The sequence below is a fragment of the Eriocheir sinensis genome, chromosome 21 (assembly GCF_024679095.1).
Source record: "Eriocheir sinensis breed Jianghai 21 chromosome 21, ASM2467909v1, whole genome shotgun sequence".
Classification (NCBI taxonomy): domain Eukaryota; kingdom Metazoa; phylum Arthropoda; class Malacostraca; order Decapoda; family Varunidae; genus Eriocheir; species Eriocheir sinensis.
Genome location: NC_066529.1, coordinates 12,324,333 through 12,344,578, shown reverse-complemented (window position 1 = coordinate 12,344,578; position 20,246 = coordinate 12,324,333). Strand labels below are relative to the sequence as shown.

Below are 20,246 nucleotides of genomic sequence, written 5' to 3'. Positions count from 1 at the left end.
AGTAAATAGTTGACCAGCGCTTTATACCACACCATTGTCCAGCCCTAGACCTTTGAAAGAAACACGCCAGCGCTGACCAGTCCTTCTCAGGAGGCAGCATCTCGACTTGCCGCCATGCCATCACCTGCTGCCTGTCAGAAGAGAGAGAGAGAGAGAGAGAGAGAGAGAGAGAGAGAGAGAGAGAGAGAGAGAGAGAGAGAGAGAGAGAGAGAGAGAGAGAGAGAGAGAGAGAGAGAGAGAGAGAGAGAGAGAGAGAGAGAATCACAAATATGAAGCATCTGTCTCCACCATCGGCAGTCCAAAACGAGACGGATGCGGATATAAAATGGTTGTTGATTAATCATGTAACTTCCTCGACGCTTTTCATTTTTTCCTCGACGTGGGTTTGTGGAGGCGGCCAGACGTGACGGCCGCCCCTACAGCGTTATGTAATGCTCGGCTCTCCGTGTACTCCTCCTCCTCCTCCCCAGGTGTTTCGTTAGTAATTACCTCGTGGGAAGGTGTTCTGGGGGTTACCTGGGACGGCCTCCAAACCCCCCAACCGTCTGCTTCTTTAAACATCGTATCAGTCTTTACAAACAATTATGTGGCTGAGTTGTCTTTTTGGTCCGTTTTTCAAGGCGTGGGTTAGTTGGTTTTGTTGATTGCTTTATATAACTTTTTACGACTGAGTTTGTAATTATATATGTCGACCTAACTGTGAGAATCCAGCACTTCTAGCTAACTTCGTCCCCGAAATGGAAGTATAAAGGCAAAGCTAGCCACGGAACTGTTAATAAATATGTTAAAAAAAAATCCGCCGTGTGTTCAGATGTTGCGCCGACTAAAAGAAACTTTCCAACTTTTTCCGGCGTGTGTCTCATGCATAAGGAGATTGTTTCGTACGTTCACCTCACTCGCGTCTCCGTTCAGGCTAAAGGGCGTGTTGTGCATCTGCCTTTCTCCTCCACACGACTGATAATTAATGTTAATGTATTTATCTTTTAATATTTGACATTGCTTTTTCCCTTATCATGGCATCTGTTCGTATACATTGCCACCTTTTCCTTTTAGTGTTTTTACCTCATCTTTTTATTTCTAAAGGTAAATATTACGTCTCGTACTGCCTCCTCTTGACCGTATTCGGTTTTCAAATTTACGCAACTCGATCATCTTGAGAGTGAAATCTTAACGACTGAATACAAACTCATGATTGAACTACAAATTTACTAATGTAAGGCAAAACTCTTTCCTCTTGCCTTCGAAACAGCGCCTGGGAATGAGTTTTCTTCCTCGAACGCTTTTAGTATTCATTCGCCTAGTTGCCCATTTGATATTTCGTCAGTTTTTTTCAGATTCATTATTAACTGGCTAGATTTCCAGTCTCCTTTGTAATTCGTCAGTTTCCCAGTGTCGTAAGCTAGTTCACCAATTTGGCAGTTTCGTTTTAGTCACGTGTCAGCTTCCCATTTTCATCAGTAAGTCGCCGTTCCAGAGTTTCCATCAGCCATTTGTTTGCCGAAGTCTACGGTTCCGCCGTGTACAGTTTAACACTCCGCCGACACGCAATAACTTTACACCTCGAGTCGATGCCTTTTTTTTCTTTCTCCTTGTCCTCGCCAACACTGCATTATTATTATTGTTATTATTATTATTACTATTATTATTATTATTATTATTATTATTATTATTATTATTATTATTATTATTATTATTATTATTATTATTATTATTATTATTATTATTATTATTATTATTATTATTATTATTATTATTATTTTCACTTTTATTATGTGGTCGTTTGGTCTCATTTAATTGCGCTTCACATCCTGGTAATAATCTCAAGCAATCTAAAATATCTCTTAAAATTTGTAGTTCCTTGGTACATATTATCGCACTCAAAAGCACATTGATAATGATTGTAATCAGGATCTCTCTCACTTTTAACAGTATTTCAATTTTTTATCCGAGATACAACAGTGCGTTTAAGTTCGTGTGTCCGGTAGCAGAGAACCGATAAAACCATGTATTTCCTCTCTTTATGTTAGTATTGGAAAGCTTGAATTCGTTTTAGTCTTGCGTGTCTGTGCATGTGTAGTGTTTTTCAAGCAGACAAGCTTCCGGAAATTAAGACATTAAACAAACCGAACAGACATTCCACGGAAAAAAATTTCAACTCGTTACGGGCTCAACCACACTAAACAAACACTCCACAGAGGACTGCCTGCAAACGCTCCACAGACTGAATAGACTTTCCACGGACGATATTCTGTTCTCGACAGAGTGAACAGACTCAACAAGATAAGGTGCCTGGCAAACAATAACTACATCGGAACAATTAACGAACTTACACAATACAATTATGCTTTGGCAGCTTTACACCCTGCTGTCTTTCCTTCTTCCCATCTGTACCTTCTTCACGAACCCACATCATCTTACTATTCCCTTGATTAAAAAATAACGCTCTACAGACTGAACGATCATTTCAAGCATGACATTAAGGCGTCGACGGACAGTAAACAGATGAAGCAAACTTTCCACGGACGACATTTAACGTTGGAAAGCGTGAACAAACATCCCACGCGCGGCATTCACCTCAACAGACAAACAGACCGAAGAAACAGACATTCTGGCTATGATAGCCAGCTCCATAGCAGATAAAAGCGATCCAATGTAATATCTTGTCACCCAGACGCCGCTTGGGGACTAAATCATACTTTTTGGCCTGACGAAGTGAGCGCCTCAACGACGGCGACGACGTGACGACAAACAGCGCGTCTTGTAAGCTGCAAACGACCGCCGGGGACTGAGGGAGCCCCGCCCCTTCCCTCCCCTCCCCTCTGTCTCCGCCGCCCTGCCCCTGTCCCGCGGGAGTTTTTGGCTAAGAAACTGCATGCCGAACCCGTGTTCCCCCTCCTCCACCTTCCCCTACCCAACTCCCCCCCGCCCCCACCCGTCACCCGTACTCTTACTGTTTTTCCTTTAATCAGTCGATGGACAAATGTATATATTTTCAATTTCTCCAAACAGCATAATTTTCCTCGTCGTCAGGCGGCGAGCGAATTACATAATTTTTATTTCGTCTCCGGATTTTCTTGTTTTATAAACGCGAAAGACAACTACTTAAAATTTGTATTTTCTGGACGTTTTTTTTATGTCAAGAGTTGAGTTGTTGAACGGAGGCAGGGAGGGGGGCGAGATGAGGGGAAGGGGGGGGGGCATAAGGGCACCGAGGCACCAGCAGGAGCAGCGACCGTGGCAGCAGGCAGGAGGGATGGGTGGAGGTGGAGGAGGGAGCCGTCCCTCCAGCCAGGGTGTGGAGAACAAGCACAACGAAGGCTCGGGGATCGTCGGGGAAACAGGAGGCGATTGGCCGGGTCGGGGCGGCGGCGGGGCGTGATTGGCCCGCCGTCCCTCGGGGAGCCCCAAATCCGGCCATTCATCGCGTCTGTTTGAAGAGGCGGAAAAAAGGGGAAGATAAAAGTGCATGGGAACATCCTTTCTTAATAACCGGATAATGCCATTAGCGATGAAGGCATTACATAGGACGTTACTGTGCCCGCCCTTCCCTCCTGCTAATGGCGGCTGCCCCTCCTGCCTACCCTCCTGCCTCCCTCGTGCCCTCCACCCGTCCCCCCTCCGTGTTTCCCTTCAGGCCGCTCGTTCTCCCTCCCTTCCCAATTCACCGAGTCGTGTTGAACAGAAATCTTCAACATGTTCAAGGCGGAGAAACGCGTGTCTTTCACTTATCATTCCCTCCAGCGACATGACCCTCCCCCTCCTTCCCTCCCATGCCTTCCCTCCTACCCTGAACCCTCCCTCTCACCACGCCGCGGAGAGGGAGGGAGACACACACAGTGAAAGAGACAGAGTTATATACAAGAAGAAAAGGGAGAGGAGAGGGGGAGGGAGAGGGAGGGGGGAGGAGAGTAGGGGTTTAGGTAGTAGCAGTATCCTCGCCTGGCTGCCCACCTGCCCTAAGGAACCACCATTTTGTCGGCGACGTCTCTGTTTGGATATGATAATGTTGAGCACCGAGGCGAATGTGTCACGTGGGAGCCCCGACCGAGGGAGCGCCCGCCAGCCAGTCAGCCAGGTCGTCACGCGGAATGTGATGATACGTCGAGGGTATTGTACACATTATAGCGAAGGATGGGAGGGGTAGGGAGGCGAGGGAGGGGGGGTTAAGAGGAGAGAGAAGGTAGGGAGGGTAGGGAGGGGAGATTTTAGGAGGGAGGGTAAGGAGGAGGGAGGAGGGTGAGGAGAGGGAAGGTAGGGAGAAGAAGGATGGTTGGGAGGGGAGGGAGGGTTAGGAGAGGGAAGGTAGGGAGAGGAGGGAAGGTAGGGATGGGAGAGAAAGTAGGGAGGAGAGGGAGAGTGTAGAGGGGAGGGAATGTGGTGTAACGTGGAGGGGGTATTATATACTCAACAGAAGGGACGAGTTAGTGGAGTAGGAAAAGAGGAGGATGAAGAAGAGTAGAGGGATGTAAGGGGGAAGGAGAGGAGGGACGGAGAGAAGGGTCGCGTCCCAGAGAGGTGAGGGTAGAACACGAGAAGAAACAAACGAACAAAAAAAAAAGGCAAACAAGAGCCTTAGGGAAAATAATAATAATGATAATATTTACAAATTGTACGAAAAGTGAAGAGGAAAAAAAATGATAAGAAAAGTAGAACGCGAATGAAATGGAGGAAATGTTACATCTCTGAGGAAAGGAGGAAGGGAAGGGAGGAAGGGATGGGGGGAGGGAGGGAGGGAGGGAGGAAAGATCCGTGGAAGGGGAGCCATTGATGCTTATTCTGGCCGCTTAAAGAAGGGGAGGGAAGAGGAAGGGAGGGGAGGGAAAGATACGAAAGGAGGGAAAGGGGGGGGGCATTAAGCTAATGGAGCCTCAAAAAAGAAAAAAAAAAGGAAATTGAAAGAAAAACGGGACGGCTCGTTGGTCGGCCATAAATGGTTTTGAAAATGAACTACACTTCCTCTTAACAGTAGTAGTAGTAGTAGTAGTAGTAGTGGTATTGTTGTTCGTTATTTTTTTTTAGAGTTTTCATTAGACCGTTTGCTATATTTTTTTCGTATAATATTTTTCTGGTACATTTATTTCGTTTTGTCTTTTTCTTTTTAGTTATTTTTGTGCTTGTCCCTCCGTCCGTCCTGTTTGTCTGTTTCCATGTTGCTGTCTCTGTTTACTTGTCTGTTTGTCTTGGTTATTGGTGGTTTAAATGTGCTTGTTTGTCTGTATCTATCTGTCTGTCTGTTTTTTTGTATATCTTTGTCTGCCTGTCTGTCTGCCTACTTCACACCATGGCCTTGCTCACACACACACACACACACACACAAAGCTTTTTACTGTATGTACGTTTGAGGGCAGATGACAAGGGCAGCGATAAGAGCGAAGAAGAGGTGTGAGGGTTGTGTATATGAAGGGGAGGAGGAAAGGGTAAGGGAGAGGGGAGGTAGGGTAAAAATGGGCATCGGGGAGAAGAGGGGGTGAGGGAAGAGGAGGCTGCTGTTCTGAAGGGATGAGTGGAGAGGAGACAAGGGGATGCTGAGGGTGAAGGGTGAAGAGGAGGAGGAAGGGAAAGGGTGAGAAGGTAGAAATGATAGGAAGTGAGGACGTGGGTACATAGAAAGAATGGGAATAGAAGAGGAGGGAGGAAACTATGATGAAAAGACACGGAAAGAGATAATAAGAGGCCCTGTGCTGAGAGAGAGAGAGAGAGAGAGAGAGAGAGAGAGAGAGAGAGAGAGAGAGAGAGAGAGAGAGAAGAGAAGAGAACAGGGATGAGATGAAAGATTGGGCTTAGGGGGGGAAGGGGAAGGGCGGAAAAGCAGAGGAGAGAGAGAGAGAGAGAGAGAGAGAGAGAGAGAGAGAAGGGGGGGAGGAAGGGGCATGAAGAGGATTGGAAGGGGGGGGAGGGGCAGGTGACAGCCGTACTCGGGGGCGCAACAGTGGCGGTGCCTCGCTGACGACGGGCCGTTCACGCTGACAACTGAACAAACAGGATCAGTGTCGCTGTGACGGGGGCGCGGGGGGCGGGGGGGCACAGGGAGGGGGCTCAGCGCTTAGTCCAGGGGGCCGGTGATGACGCTGGAGGAGGAGGAGGAGGAGGACGAGGAGAAATATAGGAACATACAAGTAGCGAGTATAGTAATGATATAGAAAAGGATATGAATGAAGGAGAGGTGAAGGAATGTAGGAAAGAGTGAGTAAAACATGAAGAATATAGAGGAAGAGGAGGAAGAGGAGAAGAAAAAGAGGAGGGAGGAGGAGGAAGAGGGGGAGGAGAAATATAGGAACATACAAGTAGCAAGTATAGTAAGGATCTAGAAAAGGAAATGAAGGAGGGAAAGGTGAAGGAATGTAGGAAGAGTGAGTAAATCATGAAGAATATAGAAGAGGAGAAGAAAAAAAAGGAGGGATGATGAGGAGGAGAGAGTAGTTATGGTAAGGATCTAGAAAAGGAAATGAAGAAAGGAGATGGGAAGGAATGTAGGAAAGAGTGAGTAAATCATGAAGAATATAGAGGAAGAGGAGGAAGAGGAGAAGAAAAAGAGGAGGGAGGAGGAGGAGGAGGAGGAGAGTAGTTCTGGATCTTAATGAACTTGGAAATCTTCGAAAGTATACATAAAACGATAGAAAACTTTGAAGAGTAAGGAGAGGAGAGGGGCAGAAGAGGTAAAAGAGATAGCAACAAAAAAGACACAAAGATATCAAAACGGAGAAGCCATATCATCATAACTTCACACATAACGCAAACAAAAATATGCACGTAGTCGATATACCGAACAACCAACATTTAATTCAACCCATACAAAGCCCATAATTAACCCCCACAAGTACATGCGCCTATTTTCCCAGTGTCAAAAGCTAAGGAGTAGTGCGTGAAGGCTAGGAACCACGAATATACAACTTATGAACGTAAATATAGACCAAGTGAAGGGAAGAGGAGAGAGGGGAGACACCAGTACAGGGAAAGGGTAACGGAGCCTCCAGTTATGAGCTAAAGGGCTGGGGAAGTTCAATCATGAGGTAGAAAGAGAAAGCGGAAGGTAAAGTAAGGAAAGGAGGGAGATTTGGCAGGTATGGAAAGTGGGAGATTGGGAAAAAAAACACCATGGGAGAAGAAAGGAATGGAGGAGAGTTAATGAAGCGCTGTGAAAGTGCTAACATAAGGTAAAATAAGGACAGAAGGGAGATTTGGCGGGTAAAGGAAAAGGGAAATAGGAGAAAAAACAGCATGGGAAAGAGAGGAATGGGGGAAAATTAATGAAGAGCTGGGCAGTGCTAAAAAGAGATAGGTAAAATAAGGAGAGGAGGAAAATTTAGCAGGTAAGGGAAAGGGAAATAAAAAAAATACCATGGAGAAGAGAGGATTTGAGGAAAGTCTGTGAAAGGGGAATAGGAACAGACGTTGAGAGGAGGAGGAGGAGGGGTTACAGTAAAGGGCAGGGAAAGGAAGCGAAGGGAAGGGAAGGGAAGGGGTAATTGGCATAATGGGAGAAGGGAAGAAGGAACTGAACTTAGGGAAGGAAGGAAGGAAGGGAAGACATTCATGAGGAAGGGTTGGATAGGAAACGATTGTAAAAGAGGAAGAAGAGCTGCTAGTTATGTGAGAGAAAGGGGAAAGCTGCTAGTAATGTGAGAGAAAAGGGGGAGCTGCTAGTAATGTGGGAGAAAAGGGAAAGCTGCTAGTAATGTGAGAGAAAGGGGGGAGCTGCTAGTTATTAGAGAAAGGGGAGACTGCTAGTAAAGTGAGAGAAAGGGGAGAGCTGCTAGTAAAGTGAGAGAAAAGTGGTCAGCAAATAAGAGGAAAAAGGGAGTATGTAAAAATAAATAGGGAGAAGGGGAGAGAACATGGCTAGTAAGAGAGGGAAGGAAGACGAATAAACAGTACCAAAAAATAGAAGAGGGTGGGAATAGAATACAAGCAAAGGGGAGGGAAGGGGAAAATGGAGGTGGGGAGCGGCGGGGAGAGGGAGCGTCGTGTCGGGACTTAGTGTGGGGAGAGGAGGGTGAATGACGGAGGGGTGCGGGGAGAGGGGAGAGGGGAGAGGCGGGGACAGTGAGGGGAGCAGTATATATATGCAGTCCGCCGTAAGGGGTCGCTCTGGCAATATGCATAAGCGTTCCCAAACTTTATTCAATTTTCTGTTCTTAAAAACGTTTCCACACATTTATTATTTAAGCGCCGAACACCGCAGCCTCGACGCAGAGACTTCAACACGGGACGGGAGGTGTGCGTGCTTGCCTGCTCGTTCCGCCACCGCCGCCACCACCGCTACCTCCACCGTTTGTTTCTCTGTACGAAGGGCGGACCGCTTGTTTCTCTGTACGAAGGGCGGACCGTTTGTTTCTCTGTACGAAGGGCGGAGAGAAAGAGGGGAGGAGGGAAGGGAAAGGAGGATAAGAGAAGATAAAGGAAGAGAAAGGGAAAGAAAAAGAGACAAGGTTCTGAACATTGCGACTTACTAAAATGAGAGGGATGTGTGTGTGTGTGTGTGTGTGTGTGTGTGTGTGTGTGTGTATTACAACGTTACTTTACAACGTTCATAGCCGTCTCGTTAACCCGCCCCGTTACACCCCCACTCACGTCCCGGCAAAGCCCCCCGCAAGGCATCCCCGTGTTGCCCCGACCCCGCCTCGCCCCGGTAAAGAAGACAAGGAAGACACCCTTCACAAACTACGACACCCCGACATCCCCCAGCAACCACAGCTCCACTCAGCCCCGTCCCACTCATCTCCACCCCACTCAGCCTCGTCCCACTCATCTCCACCCCACTCAGCCCCGTCCCACTCAGCTACATCCCACTCTGGCACTCCCCCTCCCCCAAGTTCCTCTCAGTTACGTCCCACTCACTCACATCCCTTTCAGCTTCGTCTCTCTCAGCTTCGACACACTCAGTCACGCCCCACTCAGTCCCGTTCCACTCAGCTCCACTCAGCTCAACTTCGCCCATATCCACTCCACATAGCCACACCCCACTCAACTCTACCCCACGCAGGCACGCTCCACTCATCTCCATCCCACTCAGCCACGCTCCAATCCAACAAAATAGACAAGAGGAGAAACACCCCGACAGCCTGACGAGCCGACAGTCTAACAGCCCGACAGCCCGACACAGACTGGGCTTGAGATGACGCGGGCTGACGGCGATATCAGTGTGACGCGCGGCCCGCTGACGGCTCCTGACACCTCACGGATACCTGCTTGAGCGACACCTGATATTAGTAGCCTCCGGGAAGTGTGTCTGTAGGTGAACGTTGACCTGTGTGTGGGTTTGTTTGTGTGTGTGTGTGTGAGGGGGGGAGGGGGGAGGTTGTTGTGGGTTGTTGGTTTTGTTTGTTTGTTTGCGTATATGTTAGTGTCTCAACGCCTCGTCCTCGTCTCCGCTAGTAATCGAAATGAGAGACAGGTGGTCGTGATATGTTTCTCTCTCTCTCTCTCTCTCTCTCTCTCTCTCAATATCACACACACACACACACACACACACACACACACACACCTCCTCTTGTCACATACGCTGCATATCCTCGCCATTTGTATTGCGTTTCCCCATTGATAACACACACACACACACACACACACACACACGCTAGTAATCAACACAGGATCAAATAGTGTTCCGTGCCCTCAAAACATAATAAAAGCAGCTAAAAACGTCAGCCCTGTCCATGTCACTTGTTGCTCACTTTGCTCTTCGGTGAGTGTACTAACGAGGAGGAGGAGGAGGAGGAGGAAGAGGAGGAGGGGGAGGGGGAGGAGGAGGGCCCCTAACCACCATCACCACCACCGTTGCCTCTCCACCATTGTTCCCCGTCCTTCCTCGCCACTCTGTAGGGGGTCGAGCTGTGTAGTTTGGGTTCCTTACTGTATTTCGCGTTGTTTTACCTCCTCGTTTGGTGATTGGTGCCTCTCCGTGTGTGTGTGTGTGTGTGTGTGTGTGTGTGTGTGTGTGTGTGTGTGTGAGGATTTTTTTTTTTCAATTAAGCACCAACTACATGGCAACAATAATTCGTAAGTTTGTCGCTACTACTACTACTACTACTACTACTACTACTACTACTACTACTATTTACTTCTACGATCAGCATCACTGCATTAACAAAGCTTCCCAGTAGGTTCTTCCAGCTAAGGACCATACGTAGGTTGTTCACTGTGACCGATATTCCTGTGGTTAGGGAGAAATGAGGAGGGAGGGAGGGAGGAAAAAAAGAAGGCAGGAAGGAAGGCTCACTAATTGGAAGGTCAGAGGCAGGCCGAAAGTGAGAATAGGAGGAAGAGAAGAGGAGGAGGAGGAGGAGGAGGAGTTGGAGGAGGTGGATCGAGGCTGAAGCTGTAAGCGTTGGGGTCATAAAGGAATGTTGTGTCGCTGTCATGGGAAGCGACACGCAGCTCTCCCTTGCCACGCCGCCCGCCTCGATCACGTGTTGCGAGGAGGAGGAGGAGGAGGAGGAGGAGGAGGAGGAGGAGGAGGAGGAGGAGGAGGGTTGGCGTTGAGAGTAGCGAGACGAAGGGAAACATGGGTGTGATGAGGAGAGAAGAGGTCCGTGGGGATGGGATGGGAGGTAAGGGGAGGGAGGGAGGCAGATTATAGGGTCTGTTGTCACTCTGCTGTGCTGGCCATCACCCCGACGCCGCTCTTTAGGGCCGCTCCGCCGAGAGGGACCGATCTGGGGTGTGCCGAGAGGCGCCTGTCCGTATGGCTCCTCTGTCCGTTGGCTGCTGGAGGTAGGCCGCCACGCTCAGCCCAGAAGACTTTACTTCCCCTCTACAACGAGCTTTAGTAGTTAGAAAGCTCAAGTGATTCCGACGGAGGCATGGCCGGCGATGTCCCGCTGCCGACCCTCGCACTGTGCCGGACATTTGGCCACAATCACCACCAAGGTGTCGTTCAGCACGCGGTGGCCCAGGCTGACGCGGCGCGCACACACGGCGGCTGGGCGCTCTGAAAAAGTGCTGCATTTTGCCAGAGCCGTTCAGGCACTCTCAGGGACGGAAAATTTGTTTCTGCCCGCGGGTGACTGCAGACGGAGACGAGTGTTGTGGAGCGGCGGGGTGAGGCGAGCCAGGAACAGGGTGGCGATGGTTGTGGCGACGGTCCCTTCGGCCGCCCCGCGCGACCACAAACACGCGGCCGCCCACCACCACCACCGCCGCCTCCTCCCAGCGGGCGCCCACCCGCCGCCCCTCCCAGGACACTTGCTCCACTAATACGGGAGGCTCGGTGCGGCGGCGGCACTCGACTAACCGGCCGGTGAGGCCTCAGCAGAGTAGGTTGGGGCCGGAGCGCCGCGCCTTTCCCTGACACAGCCACTGACGTCCCAGCAGAGGCGCTGTGCCCTTCGAGGGCTTCCTTCATCCTTTTGCCATCCTGCGCCGGTAGGTGGCACACAGGCGCCCGGGGCCGCCAGATCCTCGTCATTATTAACACATTGACTCGAGGCCTGACGACCCTCGTCCCGCGGGGCCCGGGGCGGCTGAGGGGCTGCAGCCTGGCCCTCGAGGATCAGCCTGACGGCCAACACGTGGCGCGCCGCCGCCGCCACGATGCAATGCCTTTGACACACTGAGGAGGCTCGCGGTGCTTGTAGCGACTTGTGAGCTTGGTTGTTATTTGTACAGTTCGTGCTATTTATTTTTATTATAGATTATTATTATTATTATTATTATTATTATTATTATTATTATTATTATTATTATTATTATTATTATTATAATTATTATTACTATTATTATTACACTACTACTACTTTTATTATAATTCTTTATAAAGCAATGATATGATTGATATATCTTTTATATCTATTATTATTATTATTATTATTATTATTATTATTATTATTATTATTATTATTATTATTATTATTATTATTATATCCTTTTCCTTTTCGTCGTCATTACCAGCCGGACACGCGAGGACGGGTTTTTGGCCACACAATAAGAAAGTATTTCGTCCACAAGAGGGTGAGTTATGGACCTCCGAGTTTAGGGATGAACAACAGGGGAGGAGGAGGAGGGGGAGGAGGAGGAGGAAAGGAAGAATAGGGGGGAGGGGAAGGCCACCACAGCTTGGGCCTAAAGAGAAAGAATATCTCCCAAAGTTGTTTTCCGGCGGGGGACATTCCTGCCCTGACCACTCATCATTGCGCAACCCGGAGACTTTCGCCGCCCTCTTCCTCCTCTTCTTGATCCTCCTCCTCTTCTTCCTCATCATCCTCTTTTCCTTTTTTTCCTTTTCCATCTAATTTTCTTCCTCATCACCCTCCTCCTTTTCCACTTCATTTTATTTTTTCCTCTCTTTCGTTCTTGTCCTCGTCGTCGTCATCACCGCTACACCCACTGACCGTTCCCTTCACCACAACCATCACCATCATCCTTACCATCACTACAGTCGCCATTACCAACAACACTACGACCTTTTCTCCGTTTCCTCCTCCGCCTCCTCGAACTACTACTACTACTTCTACTACTACGACGACGACGATGATGACTACGACTACGACTACAACTAAAACCACCAGCACAAGCATCTACTACTACTACTACTACTACTACTACTACTACTACTGCTGCTGCTGCTGCTACTGCTACCCATCAACAACAAAAATGGCAGTAAAATTAACGACAACAACTAATTCTACTATTCCTACTATTAATAAAACTAAAATGCCCTCATCAATATCATTACTCTCTATATTTTTTCCTTTCTACTATTTTTTTTTGTAATCATTTTATTCATGTTACCGCCATCACTTCTCTGTCCACACCTCATTTTCCCCTCATCAAATAAAAACTGTCGATATTTCCCTCTGTTAAGTACTTCACACTACACCAGTTTATAGTGTGCTAGATCATCTCCAGTGTGTATGAGTAGCGGGCTTTTTTTCACATTTGTTACCTTTTTTTATGCCCTTGAACTGATTCCTCTGCTGTAAAAAAAAAAAAAAAAGCATCGTATATAAGTGGGTTTAATTATTACATCAGGTTATGCGCTACGTTGGGTTTCATTGCATGCGTGTGGCTTATAAATACTCGTGTAAACCTCTTCCACAGACTCACACACTTCCAAACACACACAAAAAAACACTCATTTCACACATGCACACTCCTCCTTATTAGCACTAGACAAACCTCGCTTCGTATCACAGCCTTCCCTTGGCCTTTCATCTCCCCAATCGTTCTCAGCCCAATTACTCATCACTGCGCCGGTCTCCTCCCCACACCCCACGTATTCTCCCCTCCTGAGCGGCCTTTACCCTGCCCACCCCTTTACACAATGCGATTTCAGTCCAGCCAGCATTTACAGCAATTATGGTTCACCCCGCTCACCCCTCCCTGGGATTAGTTATCACCCCACCCAACCCTCACCCCATGCAGTTAGTTCTCCCCGTATGCAGCCTCTAACATAATTTCCCATTAACCTATTTAGCTCCCACCGTAACCAGAACTCACCTCGGCGTTTATTCGTTCTCTTGTTCATTAAACTTAACCTAACCTCACCCCAACCTCACACCGCAACCCCAACCACCCACCCACCTTCACCCCTAACCTCTAAACTTATACCTCCCTTTCCCCCTCTCACTCCACCCGCCTCCACACAACCCTTACCCTTTACCCCTTATCACGCCCCTAAGCTCATCCCACACATCCCTCCCTCCCTCATCCCATTCACCAACTACCTCCCCATTTCCCTCCCTCCCTCCTTACCCCCCCCCTGCCTACCCACTAACTATAACGTCCCTATGCATGCGTCCATCACACACACACACACACACACACACACACACACACACACACACACACACACACACACATACACACGTTGGCTCTCATTCAGCGGTTATGAGTGTGTGAGCTCAACTGAAACCAAGCGGGGATAGTATACGACTTCATAGATAAAAGATGCCGCGATAAAGATGATGATACACGCCCTCTATGTATGAGAGAGAGAGAGAGAGAGAGAGAGAGAGAGAGAGAGAGAGAGAGAGAGAGAGAGAGAGAGAGAGAGAGAGAGAGAGAGAGAGAGAGAGAGAGAGAGAGAGAGAGAGAGAGAGAGAGAGAGAGAGAGAGAGAGAGAGAGAGAGAGAGAGAGAGATATATGGTCACTTGATGAAGAGGAAAGAAACGAGAATCAGAAAGGAAGAAGGAAATAATAAAAGAAAAACGCCACAAGGTTGAGAAAAAAATGTGTAGAAAAGGTAGAAAAGGATATACATAATTGAAAGAAAACAGACGCGAGGGAGAAAGAAAACGAAAAGAAGGAAAGAAAATACACCATGTATAATAAGAAAAGAAAAGCAGATAAAATGAACAAAAAAGAAAAGAATAATATAAATGTTACAAATGGAAAAGACAAAAAAAATAAATAAAACCCTCATTCAAAGGAAAAAAAGAGAAGGTATATCAAGGAAGAAAAAAAAAAAGGGGGGGGCCTCTACGTATGTGTATGTAGTTTGGTTAGCAGGTTGACGAGTTGGCGTATATACACACACACACACACACACACACAGGCTGGCGTAGGGGGCGTATAAGGAAGAGCGGGGGGCGAAAGGGTGGAAAATTCTGTGTTCGCTAGTGAGCTACGCCGCGGGAGGCTGGTTTACGCGAGGCTCCTGAGGCTTGGGAAGATTATTGATTTTGGGGTGATCAGGCGTGAGGGAGGCGCCCACCTGAGGCCGCCGCGCACAACACCCTCGGATATACACTGTCCGTCGGAATGCCTTGTGCGGGCCGCGTCGGGCGCTCACGGTGTACTGCGGCGAGTTTTAATACCCGGGACACGGCAGTTTAGGGCGCGTGTGTGTGTGTGCAGCGAGGAGGAGGAAACCATGAGGAGGAAGATGATGAGGAGTGTGTGTGTGTGTGTGGACGGAAAGTGTCGGGCGCCCGCTATGTGTGTCGCGGCCTCCTCCTTCTCCTCTTCCTTTTCTTCCTCCTCCAACTCCTCGCCGTCTTTCTCCTTTTCTTGCTGGCGGTCCGGGTCGTTGCAGCGTCGTGTCGTTGCCGGGCCCCGCGCCGCCCCGGGCCGAGGGAGGTTTATCGCGTGCGTGTGTGTTTTTCTTTATGGTTTGTTGGAGTTGTTTTGAGTTTTGTCGCTACTATGTCTCGCGCCGGCGGTGGTGGTGTGTTGCTGTGTGTGTTGGTGTTGTTGGTGTAATGCTATTGGTGTTAATGGTGGTGTCAGTGGGAGAGGCATAGGTGGTGAGTGATGGTGGTGGTGTCGTGTCGGTGGTGGTGGCACTGTGCCTGGCCGCGGGTGTGGTTACTGACGGCGCCGCCCCTTCCTTCCTTCCTGGCGGCGTCACTCACAGGGCAGGATGCCTCCTCCCCAGGGGTCCTTCCTCCCCGCAGGACCCCCCGGAGCCGTCACCACGAGATTCAGGACTCCGACAACTCCCGCCGATGGATTCTTCTGATGGCGGTGATGGTGGTGATTGTGGTGGTGGTGGTGGTTCGTGACGGTCAGTGGTGATGAGGTGTGGTGACTCGGGTTGTTATGTAGTGACGAGAAGCAGTACGGGTTGGATGGTGTTGGGTAGTGGTGTTGAATAGGCCGTGACGGTGGTGGTGTTGGATGTGGAGAGAAGTAGGGATGTTAATAGTGGACAAAGGAGATGAAGTGGAGGTGGTTGAGGTGGTGTGTGTTGGTGAGGGAGGAAGGGAGAAACTGGCCGCAACAAAGGGTGGTGGTGGCGGTGGTGAAGATGTGGGCGGTGATGGGGCCATAGAAGGGATGGTGAAGGTGGTGGAGATGGCGATAATGGTGGAGGGGCTATGGCAGTGGTTCATGTGGAGAAGACACGGGCGCCGGTGGTGGTGGTGGTGGTGGTGGTGGTGATGGTGATGGTGGTGGTGGTGGTGAGTAAAATCTGGGTCGAAATGTGACACCCTCCTCATGAATGTTTGAATAGGAAGAGAAACACGAATAAGGTGATCAACCATAACGCGGCGGGAGGAGGAGGAGGAGGAGGAGGAGGAGGAGGAGGAGGAGGAGGAGGAGGAGAGAGAAAAAAATAAAGTTAAGCAATGTAGCTGCTGTGTTGTATAGTAGTTATTGTTGTATGGTTATCTGTTGTAAAGAAACAAAAAGAAAAAAAGAAAAGAAAAAATAAAGTAGAAGAAAATAATAAAACTGTGAAAATATCCGAATAATGAGAAGCAAAAAAAAAAGAGCGATAAGAAAAAAGGAAAAGAATACATAAGTGAAAATTTTAATATCACGCTTCGTTAAAAAGATTGAAAAAAAAAAGTCAATTAAATTCCTAAAGCTTTATTTCTATGCACGTAGCCACGCCATTCGTGGGATGCGAAGAGTAGCGAAATATAAAGTGTAAAGCGGCCGCACTACACACACGCAGAATACAAGAGTAGGAGTAGTAGTTTTAGTAGTAGTAGTGGTGGTAGTAGTAGCAGCAATAGTAAGATAAATCGCAGCAGCAGCAGTTGTAGTAGCAGTAACAGTAGTAGTAATAGTAGTAGTAGCAGCAGTAGCAAAAGCAGAATTAGTTAAAATATTACAAATCTACACGGAGAATTTCATGAAAAAAAAGTCAGCAGCAGCAGTAGCACAAGAAATAAAAGAAGTAAAGTAAAACAAAACCCACAAGAACACACCAAGACAAAAAAAAAAAAGAAGCCACGTCAAGTTGTACACCAAGAAAGAATAAAAGAATTTATTTAGTGAAGTCAATTGTCGTGATTGTGGAGAACACGTCGACGTGGAGGCAAAGGTAAAGCATGAGGAGGCCAGGGCAGGGGCGTCACGTCAGGTGGTGGTGGTGGTGGTGCTTTAGGACACAAGGTGAAGGAAGGTGACAGGTATAGGCTGGGCAGGCAGGCAGGCAGGGACAAGAGGTGAGGTGAGGTGGCACGCAACATTCCTATCCTATTTATTATTCTGTTTGCCGTTTATTATTTTCATTCTATCCTGTTTATTATTTTTTTGTTTAGTTGTTGTTTGTTGTGGCTGCTCTTGGTTTGTGTCTTGTTTATTGGCCGGCGTGAGTCACAGGAACTTGGCAGTGATGTGTCGGCCCCGAAGGTGACTCGTTAATAAAGTAAGACTTATGCTTTTATTCTTTTTCTGTTCATCTGGGAGTTGATGATACATTTTCCGCCGTGTTGCTCGTTGCAAGTCGTGGATTCGCTGTTCTTACATTTTTTTATTATACGAGTCAGTTCCATGTGTTTTAGGTGACTCAAGGCGACTCAGTTGTTATAGGTGACTCGAGGCGACCCACCACTCCCGCTGCGAGCCTTCCATGCTTGCCCAAATCCGCTGAAGTGACTCATTTTTATCGAGAGAAGAGTCGTGGAAATCACCCGTGAGTCGTAACTGAGTTTGTCCATCTCTGCTTGTTTCCGCGTCGCTGTGAGTCAGGGGACAGCTCGGGGAAACAGTTTTTGTGTGTCGCCCTTTTTTCCCAGTTAATACAATCACGCACGTGAAAAGCAATAAAATAAATACGTGAAGTAATGGATGTAAAATGGCCCTAACCATGGCGTGTTCCGAGGACAATATTCCCGCCAGTTTTCGCTGCAATATTCGCCCAGACAATCATTAATATTGCTCATCGCGACGCCCGATTTGTTCATAAAAACGCGACACTTTTTTTTGTCCGCGGAGAATATTACTTAATTCGCTCATCAAAATATAGCGTTACGCCGTCATGTACCTGTGAAGGGGCGTTATGAGGGACAGGTGGAGGTGGTAATGAGGTACTGGCGCCCCTCCTCCCTCCTCTCCCTCCCTCCCGCCCGCACCTGCCCGCCGCCCCTCCGGAGGCACGGATTGGAGCCCTTCGCCACGGAGACAAAGCGCTGCCGCCCACCCGCTGGGATGAAATAATTATGATCGTCACTTTATTTGAATTAGTGGGCAGAGGCGAGGCGGCGGCCCGGGGCGAGGGAGGGCGGGAGCGGCGAGGCGGCGCCCGCCCGACCAGCCCACCCGACCCGACCCCGCCAATAAATATTTAGCAAATATCCCTTTTTGACTGATGGCGCATAAAACGGTGTCAAATGTTTTAATGAGAAAACTTTAATATAGTGGTAACCGTTCATAATATTTTGGGGTGAGAGAGCGCGGCGAAATATTTTATGTTTAGTGTAAACAGTTTTAGGTGAGTGAGGGAGGAAAGGAGGGCGACGATGACCTGTATGAAGGGAGGGAGGGTGCGAGAGACAGAGGGACGGAGCTGGGGAGACAACACCCGCCGCTCACCACCACCACCACCACACACCGCCGCTGCCGCCGCCGCTCACCACTACCACTAGGATCACCACCACACCGCGGCAGCCCCGCCCTCACGGACATCACCACACCTACGTGCGTACACCTGCCCGCATCCTCACACCCGCACATGCACACACACATACACTCACGAGCAGCTCTGTGTACAAACGCGTTTTTTCCCTCACATCGGCACGGAGCGAGAGAGAACATAGCAACACAACGCGTCACTGCGGCAGTTTTTATAGCATTCCACTCAGGCTCCTACTGTCGCAGCCACTCCCTCGCCGCGACACTGCCAGACTGGTACTTACTTGTTCGTATTCTGAATATTTTTGACTTGTCGGGTTTCCTCTTTGGGTTGATCCTCGCCGGCGACCTGCCAATCACCACTTCGGGCGCCACCTGGGCCATGGTCGTGTCCTGCAGGCGGCTGGCCGCGTCCCGCTGCTCGTCGCTCGTCACTTGGGTTGTCGCCACTTCACCTTCAGAGCTCGGCATCGTCGCAGCGAGGCGACTTAAGCACTTGCCGGGGCCCCTGCCGCTGTCGCTGCCCGGCGCCGCCACATCTTGGGGCCGCCGCCGCTCAACACGCACGAGCCCCACGGTCAGACACCCCGGCGACACACTGGGCGGCCCCTGCCACTGGGCTGCGACGGTTGTCAGTCTTGGCGGCGGGTGTCACAGCAGACCTGAGGCAGCGAGAAGCTTCAGGCGGCGGCACTTTACTATTCTGAGACACAAACGTCACAAGGTACTCGCACTGGCGCGGCCACCACTTCCCTAACACAAGGCGTCACAGGTCAACACGTGCTTGACAGATGTCCGGGTGACAGCAACCCACCGGGTGTTTGTGACGGTCCGCGGCGCGACGCTGGCCGACACTAGCGGGTAAGAGCGGCGGCGAAGAGCAGGACCACCGCACGCAGCCGGGGTTCCCACTGCTCTGAAGCCCCGGCTCGGCCCCACTCAACCACCCGCCGCGCCCCGCTCACGCTGCCGGGGGCGGGGCACCGTCCCTGGGAGGGCGGGGTCGCTTACGTGGGCGGAGCGCCGCCAGGCCGTGCACTACACTTTTGGAGCATAGTTTGCTGCTCGATATGAATTATGAGTTGGCATATGATACTTGGAGGTATGAATGTTGGATATCATATTGGCAAGCCGTCCCGGGCGTGTGGCGGCGACGGGAAGGCACCGAGCCAGCCGCGAGACTCCGCCTTGGAGAGGAGGTCGCAGGGGGCGGGGGAGGTCCTTTGGAGGAGGCGGAGCCTTGGGCGGGGCCTTGGACGGTCAGCTGGAGACATGCGCGACTCAGCACCCTCGCGGCGACACTTGCCCGTCACTAGTGAGTCAAATGGCGCTGAAGGAAGCACTCCGGCCCTCACAGCACCGCCGCCTCGGCCCGACACGCCGCACCTGTGCTCTGGCTCGGCCCGCCGTAGGTGAGGCGAGGCGGCAGCCGCGTCGCGCCTCAGTGCGGGACGACGGGGGCGGCACGCTGGCCCGCCCCGCCCTGGGCAGCCCGTCTCGTCAGCCTCTTCAGGTGGACGCGTTGTGATAACTTGATATCGGCCAGGTGTGACGGGCCCCACCTGCCGCGGCCCCACGCAGTAATTAAGCCATCATACCTGATGTCCTCCCTCCCTCTGACACTGCCGCTGCCCTCCTGACACCGCTCTCTCCCTCACCCTGACGTAGACCCCCCCCCCGCCCCCCCCCGGCACACCCTTCCAAGTACCCCGCGCCCTCCTCAGCAGAATGTTTCTTGGCCAAGTGGATGCTCAGAGGAGGGAGGGTGGAACGGCACTTCGCCTGCCTCCCGACCCTCGCCGCTTGGACACACACACACACACACACACACACACACACACACACACACACACACAGAACTTTACATAATAATGATAACTTTTCAATGAAATTATCGCGTTATCTTTCATTCTTGTCTGACGGTGACTGACTTGCTCTTTACGTTTTTTTTCTCTCTGCTCTTTTTGTTAGCAGCCAACCAGCTGCCTGGTAGCTAAATGAC

At 49.9% G+C, this 20,246-nt stretch overlaps 1 protein-coding gene across 2 annotated transcripts in view; it reads right to left on the bottom strand.

Annotated features, from left to right (window-relative positions):
• Window positions 1–19,813, bottom strand: part of LOC127001686 (homeotic protein spalt-major-like) — a 30,197-nt gene extending 10,384 nt beyond the window's left edge. For both annotated transcript variants that reach the window (XM_050866700.1, XM_050866701.1), the window contains exon 1: window positions 18,529–19,813. In XM_050866700.1, the coding sequence (XP_050722657.1) occupies window positions 18,529–18,715 (187 nt within the window). In that variant the 5' untranslated portion in view covers window positions 18,716–19,813. The remainder of the gene's footprint in view (window positions 1–18,528) is intronic.
• Window positions 19,814–20,246: the final 433 nt, after the last annotated feature.